Source organism: Hippoglossus hippoglossus, chromosome 7, assembly GCF_009819705.1.
Source record: "Hippoglossus hippoglossus isolate fHipHip1 chromosome 7, fHipHip1.pri, whole genome shotgun sequence".
Taxonomy (NCBI): domain Eukaryota; kingdom Metazoa; phylum Chordata; class Actinopteri; order Pleuronectiformes; family Pleuronectidae; genus Hippoglossus; species Hippoglossus hippoglossus.
Window position 1 is genome coordinate 27859977 of NC_047157.1, and position 7719 is coordinate 27867695.

At 47.4% G+C, this 7719-nt stretch overlaps 1 protein-coding gene across 1 annotated transcript; it reads right to left on the reverse strand.

Annotated features, from left to right (window-relative positions):
• Positions 1-922: 922 nt before the first annotated feature.
• commd7 (COMM domain containing 7) lies at positions 923-7357 on the reverse strand. The gene is made up of 9 exons (XM_034591199.1): positions 7164-7357; positions 5208-5261; positions 4617-4719; positions 4091-4147; positions 3921-3958; positions 3647-3737; positions 2578-2627; positions 2386-2434; positions 923-1116 (listed from the first exon to the last, which is right to left on the reverse strand). Exons 1-9 carry the CDS (start codon positions 7242-7244, stop codon positions 1040-1042), a joined length of 600 nt encoding a protein of 199 aa, XP_034447090.1. The 5' UTR covers positions 7245-7357; the 3' UTR covers positions 923-1039.
• Between the last annotated feature and the right edge of the window lie 362 nt (positions 7358-7719).

A 7719-nucleotide genomic window follows, 5' to 3' on the forward strand; every position in this document is an offset into this window, starting at 1 on the left:
TCGGTAGTTCTTATCACTGATGTTCAAGTGTTCATGTTTCTGGTCACAGACAAACGTGCGTTCATATCTGAGATATGTTGATAGTGTGAGGATGTGGAGACACGTCGGCCATTTTTATTTACATTCTATGATTATGGAGAAAAGATCCTCATGATTTATTAAAAGTCCAACGTTTTTTAAACAAGTCATTGTTTCATTTATGTATTTATAAGTCATCACGTCTGTATTTAAGCAAAGAAACGACTGAACAGGTTCGGTTACTTTAACTTTAAAGTTTGATCAACAGACGAAGAGAAAGTTTGATCATTTAAAACCAAGATTCATTCACAAAGTGGGTTTGAAACAGACGAACTTTCACCAGAGGAAGAAATTCAGTGAATTATTCAAAACACAAAGCGAGTGTTTCTTTCTTATTCATGTTTATTTTTAGATTATTAAAGAATATGAAAATTTACTATTTGTGTTTAGTTTCAGTCACTGGCAGGCTGGCAGTGTTACACACACACACACACACACACACACACACACACACACACACACACACACACACACACACACTCTTCCATTCACTCACACACATGTTTGTACAGCTGTCTTAGTGAGGACACTCATTGGCATAATGCATTCCCTAACCCTAACCCTGATTCTAACCCTTAACCGAACCTAAACGGGGGCGGCTGTGGCTGAGTGGTAGAGCGTTCGTCCTCCAACCAGAAGGTCGGTTCGATCCCCAGTAGCCCATCTGCATGCTGACGTGTCCTTGGGCAATATGCTGGACCCCGAATTGCCCCTCATAGAACCCAAAACGTTCTGCTAATAGATGCACTGTACGAATGGGTGTGTGGCTGAATGGCAAACTGTACTGTAAAGCGCTTTGAGTGGTCATCAGGACTAGAAAAGCATATCAATTTAAACCATTTCCACCTAATTCCAACCCCACAGCGGTCTATAAGAGGAGGGTCACAAAGTGAGGACCGGCCGTAGGTTGTAGACTCAAACTGGTCCTCACAAAGACATCTGTACAAGAGCACGCACCCACTCAGCTGAAACACTCCATGCTGGCCTTGGCTCGCTCCATCTCGTGGAGGAAGTTGTAAAACTGAGGGAGTGTCAGCTCTGGAGGAAGAAAACAGGAAGCAGTTACCAGATAGAACAGACGGAGGTGACGTCTCTATGGTAACAGACAATTAATACAAATACAATCAGTTTTATTTCTCTTTTCAAAGTTTAGCATCGACATCAAAGGTTCAACACTTTTGTTTACGGGGGTAAAAACTCTGAAGTGCTCTTTAAAGGACATTTACTCTGGAAACTAGAATGTCCCTCGCAGAGCTCGTACCTCAGCCAGTCCTCTCAGGTTCAATCAAGCTGCACTAAGCTACACACTGATAGAAATCACTTCTCTCAAAACGTCTGCTCGCTTTAATCAAGATCCATCAATTATAATCACAGCAATCAGTGAAAATGTCAAAAAACGTCTCACGACGTTAAAGAAAGAACAAACACAATGAATTCTCTCTTGACTCGTTGATGAATAAACTCAAATCTGTTTAGTGAACTTATGTCTATCGATGCTTTCTGACATGCACTCGCTCCTCAGTTCTCTGGATCTTCTCTGGAGGATCACACTCAGTTTCTCTTCCTCCTCCTGAGCTCCTGTATAAAGTGTAGATCCAGGAGCAGTGTGAACACAGCAGAGGATCCTCCACTGATTCACTGAGTGTGTGGGGGGGGGGGGGGGGGCTTCTAACACGGGACACAAACATGAAGAAACTAAAACAAATCTCTCTGGTGAAGAAGTGCTGACACACACGATGAAGACACAGACGAAGATGTGAAGAGAGTTCTTGGTGATCAGAGCTGAAGGTGTCAGGTGATGTCAACATGATCACATGACCTCTGCAGCAGAGGTAACACGTCACTTCCTGTCTCTGTCTGCTGCACCCGGCTGCCCCCCCCCCTCTCACCTGAACCAGGAGGAGGATCTGATGCTGTGAACGAGTCTGGAAACAGAAAACCTGCTGCTGAGTTGTTCAGCTGTGAAACACTAACTCTCATGTTGTGTTCTACACCGGAAGCCGAGGCGCTGGAAGAAAAACACGTCCGTTACAGAGTTTAAATACCCCCCCACAGGATTGAGGATGTAGGCGGAGCTGTTCAGAGATTTCCAGGCAAACTTATGAATAGAGACGTCGTCGTGTCTGAAAACGGCTTCTGTGTGATTCGGTGCAGCTTGATTGAATTGAGACGATCAGGCCTTTGTTAGAGCCAATCTGCTGCTGACTCATATCTGACAGCTTCACAGCCTTTTCTGCTGAATCATCTTATTGGCTTCATTTTATCGAGGTTCTTTCCAAACACAATAAATTACACTGACTCACTCACCCATGTAGACGTTTTCAGTGGAATTCCCCTTTCTGACCACGAGCTTCAACTGCAGGAGGACAACAGAACCAGGACACATGTCACTGTGTGTGTGTGTCTGTGTGTGTGTGTGTGTGTCTGTGTGTGTGTGTGTGTGCGTGTGTGTGTGTGTCTGTGTGTGTGTGTGTCTGTGTGTGTGCAAAGCTTTCATACCTGCAGATAGATGTTGCCCACTTTCTGTGTCTCACTGGTGCCAACAGTCACTGTAGGTTTCAGAAAGAAACTAGAGTTACTGTCCTGTTTCATTTCCAGACTCTGAAATCTAACGAGTTCATCTTTGAGTCCTAGTGAATATTTGAGGGAATCTGAAGACATTCCCTCGAGGTGTTCTGGAGATCTCATGCTCACAGCGTGGAGTTAACGGAGAACATGAAAGCCTCATGCCTCTGACCACTAGGTGTCATCGGTGCGGAGATATAGAAACATCATGATGCTTAAATACAAACTGACGAAGAAAACCGCGAGCAACAACAACAGGTTTCTTAAATTTAATACTTTGTGTTTGCATGCAGCTCCTCATCTGTGTGTGTTCTTTGTTTAGAAGATGTGCACAAACTCCGAGGACCTGCATGAGGTGGCCCGTGTTGAAAACCACAGGTAGAGGCCATTTTGGATCAAAGTCTCCACAGACAGCATCTTCTTCTTCTGACGGTTAATGGCGGTTGGCAAACGACTTAAAGGTGCATTACCGCCCCCGTCTGGAAAGGAGTGTGAGGCAGAATGGATATTTACCTAAATTCTGTAAAAGAGTCCGGTGTGTTTTTTAGAAACCTGAATATTTCCTTTATCCTGCATCTCCTGAGTCCCTCCGTGATATTTCTCTGAGACTTAATGTGTTGCTTTGCAGTGAGTTTTCAAGTGTCTTAATATGAGAGGACAACATGCAGAGACACGCTGTCTTTAGCTGACTGGACGTTTTATGGCCAAGCGGCTCAGTGACGTCCAGCAGCCGCTCCCTGTCCACTGTGTTGTAATGTTCTATCACCTGTGAGTCATTAGCTCCTGTGAATTAACAACCAGGCCTGATAGAGACCCATCGACTGGGCTGTTCAACCAGACTGATCCTAAAGCTTTAGAAGAACATGAGCTGTGCTGAGGAGGACGTGAGGACATGAACATGTAGAGGAGCTGTGAGAGGAGACAGAGCTGCAGCCACACTCGTCTGCACAGACGTTAACTCACACGGATCATTTTAAAACGCTGTGATTACTGTTCGCCTCACCTCCAAACTTCCACTCCATGTCGACCAGCTGGTTGACCATCAGCGCCTGACTGACCGCCTGTCGGGACAGCGCCGCGTAGTGCTCCGCCCACTGCAAAACATCACCGCATGTCAGAAACACTCCTGTAGCTGAAAGCTTCTCATGGAACAACCAGAAGAAACCCGTCATCATCACAATGTAAAGGATGAACATCGGGAGATTTTCTCCATAAGAGACGAATTTATGAACGTTTATCATTAATCATGAGCTCTTTTAAGAATTGATGGGCGTTACCTGCTGTGAGAAGTGAGCCGCCTTGTCCTCGCTCAGTCCTGAGGAAACAACACACGCAGCAGGTTTGAGTTCACGTGTTCAAACTGTACCGTGAGTTACAAACACCGAGGGAACATGCGACTGTGGCAGCGACACCCTGCGTTAAACTGGAGGCGGTCCGCGATGCGTACCTAACGTCACCAGGTCTTCTCCGATCAGCTCGGCTGCCAGGTTCTTCTTCAGGGCTCCTGGTGACCAAACAGCAGAATCTGTGTCACTGAGGGAAACGTTACTGTAGCTGCAGGTTCCCTTTAGACATGAACTGTCACAGCTGTTCTGATGTGGCAGAGACACGGAGGTTTTGTTATTAGAGTTTTTCTCTTATTCCTCTTGATAACTGACCATTTTATCACCTTTGAGTTTGACAGCAGAAGATGAACCAGTGACCCAAAGATGCAAACATCAGGTTCTGGCTTCGGCGAGTTTCTACTAAAGCTACGTCCACGACGAGGTTTACTTTCAAAACGTATCATCTCTGCTATGTTTACACCTGGTCAGGTTCTCCAGATCCAGACACTTCTGGAAACGCCGTTTCACAACTTACGATGAGTTTGAGGAGGCACCAGGTCAGATGTTATTCTGGGTAACAGAAGATTTACACCAGATTCCATCTAACAACAGAGAATAGGTGTAATTGGATGTGTGTGTCGCTCTCACCCTGCGGCACCAGGAGGACGCTCTTCATCAGGTTCCTCAGAGGACCAGCGCTCATCCCCTGTTCCCCTGCAAACTCTGTGAGCTGCTGCATGAACCTCTCCGTCTACACACACACACACCACACACACACACACCACACACACACACACACACACACACACACACACACACACACACACACACACACACACACACACACACACACACACACACACACACACACACACACACACACACAATAGGACAGACTTGCCTTGGTTCAGTTATCAAGGGTAAAGTGCCATTAACATCAAAATAGTGTGTCTGTGTGTGTGTGTGTCTGTGTGTGTGTGTGTGTGTCTCTCTGTGTGTGTCTCTCTCTGTGTGTGTGTGTCTCTCTGTGTGTGTCTCTGTGTGTGTGCGTGTCTCTCTGTGTGTGTGTGTGTCTCTCTGTGTGTGTCTATGTGTGTGTGTGTGTGTGTGTGTCTCTCTGTGTGTGTGTCTCTGTGTGTGTGTCTCTGTGTGTGTGTGTGTCTCTCTGTGTGTGTGTCTCTCTGTGTGTGTGTGTGTGTGTGTGTGTGTCTCTCTGTGTGTGTGTGTGTACATGCTCACCTCTTTAGGCTCCAGCAGGAACTGGAACAGAATTTCAATCAGACGGTGAAACTGCTGCAGAAATAAAACCAAATAAATGTTATTTTTCACAAAGTTTTCAGTTTGATTCTCCTCAGAAGATTCATGACTTCCTGATGCATCACAGCTGACTGAGCAGGTTCACACTGAGCATGTGACAGGTGAGAAGCTGCTGTAACATCATCTATGACCAGTTGGCTGGAGGGTCAGTGATGTTCTGAGGAGGCAGATCCTGGGAGGGTCCCACAGACCTTCATGTCCCAGCCAACGGCTCCCTGACTGCTGTTAGGTACCAGGATCCAGGTTCCTCCTGGTGCAGTTGGTTCCTCCTGGTGGACCCTGGGTTCCTCCTGGTGCATTGATGTCATTGACTGACCCTCTGACCTAAATCCAGTTGAGCACCTATTGGACGTCATGTGTCGGTGCATCTGACGCCACCAAGTCCGTCCACAGTCCAGGAGGTGATGATCCAGGTCTGGGAGGTGATGATCCAGGTCTGGGAGGAGAACCCCCAGGACTCCATCCTGCAGCTCCTCAGGAGCATCATGAGGAGTGGGAGGAGAACCCCCAGGACTCCATCCTGCGACTCCTCAGGAGCATCATGAGGAGTGGGAGGAGAACCCCCAGGACTCCATCCTGCAGCTCCTCAGGAGCATCATGATGAGTGGGAGGAGAACCCCCAGGACTCTATCCTGCGACTCCTCAGGAGCATCATGAGGAGTGGGAGGAGAACCCCCAGGACTCCATCCTGCGGCTCCTCAGGAGCATCATGACGAGTGGGAGGAGAACCCCCAGGACTCCATCCTGCGGCTCCTCAGGAGCATCGTGAGGAGTGGGAGGAGAACCCCCAGGACTCCATCCTGCGACTCCTCAGGAGCATCATGAGGAGTGGGAGGAGAACCCCCAGGACTCTATCCTGCGACTCCTCAGGAGCATCATGAGGAGTGGGAGGAGAACCCCCAGGACTCCATCCTGCGACTCCTCAGGAGCATCATGAGGAGTGGGAGGAGAACCCCCAGGACTCCATCCTGCAGCTCCTCAGGAGCATCATGAGGAGTGGGAGGAGAACCCCCAGGACTCCATCCTGCAGCTCCTCAGGAGCATCATGAGGAGTGGGAGGAGAACCCCCAGGACTCCATCCTGCGACTCCTCAGGAGCATCATGAGGAGTGGGAGGAGAACCCCCAGGACTCCATCCTGCGACTCCTCAGGAGCATCATGAGGAGTGGGAGGAGAACCCCCAGGACTCCATCCTGCGGCTCCTCAGGAGCATCATGAGGAGTGGGAGGAGAACCCCCAGGACTCCATCCTGCGGCTCCTCAGGAGCATCATGAGGAGTGGGAGGAGAACCCCCAGGACTCCATCCTGCAGCTCCTCAGGAGCATCATGAGGAGTGGGAGGAGAACCCCCAGGACTCCATCCTGCAGCTCCTCAGGAGCATCATGAGGAGTGGGAGGAGAACCCCCAGGACTCCATCCTGTGGCTCCTCAGGAGCATCATGTCCAGACGCTGTCAGGAGAACATCCAGGCAGGAGGAGGCCACACCCACTGAGTCACATGAGGACTTGATGAATTCCACACCAGTTGGACCAGCCTGTGGTGTCAGTTTGTTACTGGGATGTTCAGTGTGGTTTGGAACCCAGTCCCCAGTGGGTTGATGGTTTTAGTTTCATTCTGATGTGTGATGGAAGTTTGACGTTCATTTTTCTGAGCAGTGAAGTAAAGTCAGTCATGTTGTACTTTTCTACTTTCACAGAAGTAAACTGTTGAAAGCACGTTTCTTACTAAAGGTACAGTTACTGTTACTGGAGTACTTCTGCTTGGTCACATGACACATCACGTGATGTGTTCTCTGACAGATGTGAACACAGAATCCAGCTGTGAACACAGAATCCAGCTGTGAACCAGTTTAAACCTCCGGTGGAAACAGATGTTTTACCTGCTCGTTGAGCTTGTTCAGGTTGTGGAAGTCGCTGCTCGCAGCTTCTGGTAGAACATCTCTGGTGAAGTGAAGCTGCATCTTCTCATCCGAGGTTTGTTTCCAGATTCACTGGAAACAACAAACGGTCACGAGCCGCGCCGCTTCTCTTCCGGGTTGGTCAGTGCGCATGCGCAGTTCGCGGCTGTTTCCTCCTGGAGAAGAAATAAAATCTAAAAACTTCATAAAATGTGTTTTAAACGACGAACAAGCGAATAAACCTTCAGATAATTTTCTAATAAGTCAGCTGGGATACTAAAATAACTTTTAAACATTTAGGTATGGATAATAAAATGGTTATTTTATCATTAGAAAAGAATATAAACAAAATGTGCTTTAGTATTTTTATATTATTTATTTAATTTTCTATTGGAAATTTTCTTTTGATTTTAAAACATTTAACTAGTTTTTCTTTTTATCATTTGAAGATATAATATTATATAACATGAAAATGAAACCACTGGGACCTCAGCTCTGTATAGATGAGCTGTCCATACGATCAGAGAAGAGTCGTTTG

Excerpts from the sequence above, each read along its gene's own strand:
- commd7 (XM_034591199.1), bottom strand. The coding sequence starts at position 7,244 with ATGCAGCTTCACTTCACCAGAGATGTTCTACCAGAAGCTGCGAGCAGC. Across the intron at positions 4,148-4,616 it reads CGTCCTCCTGGTGCCGCAGG|GAGCCCTGAAGAAGAACCTG; the intron begins GTGAGAGCGACA and ends TTTGGTCACCAG. Across the intron at positions 2,435-2,577 it reads TGGGCAACATCTATCTGCAG|TTGAAGCTCGTGGTCAGAAA; the intron begins GTATGAAAGCTT and ends GTCCTCCTGCAG.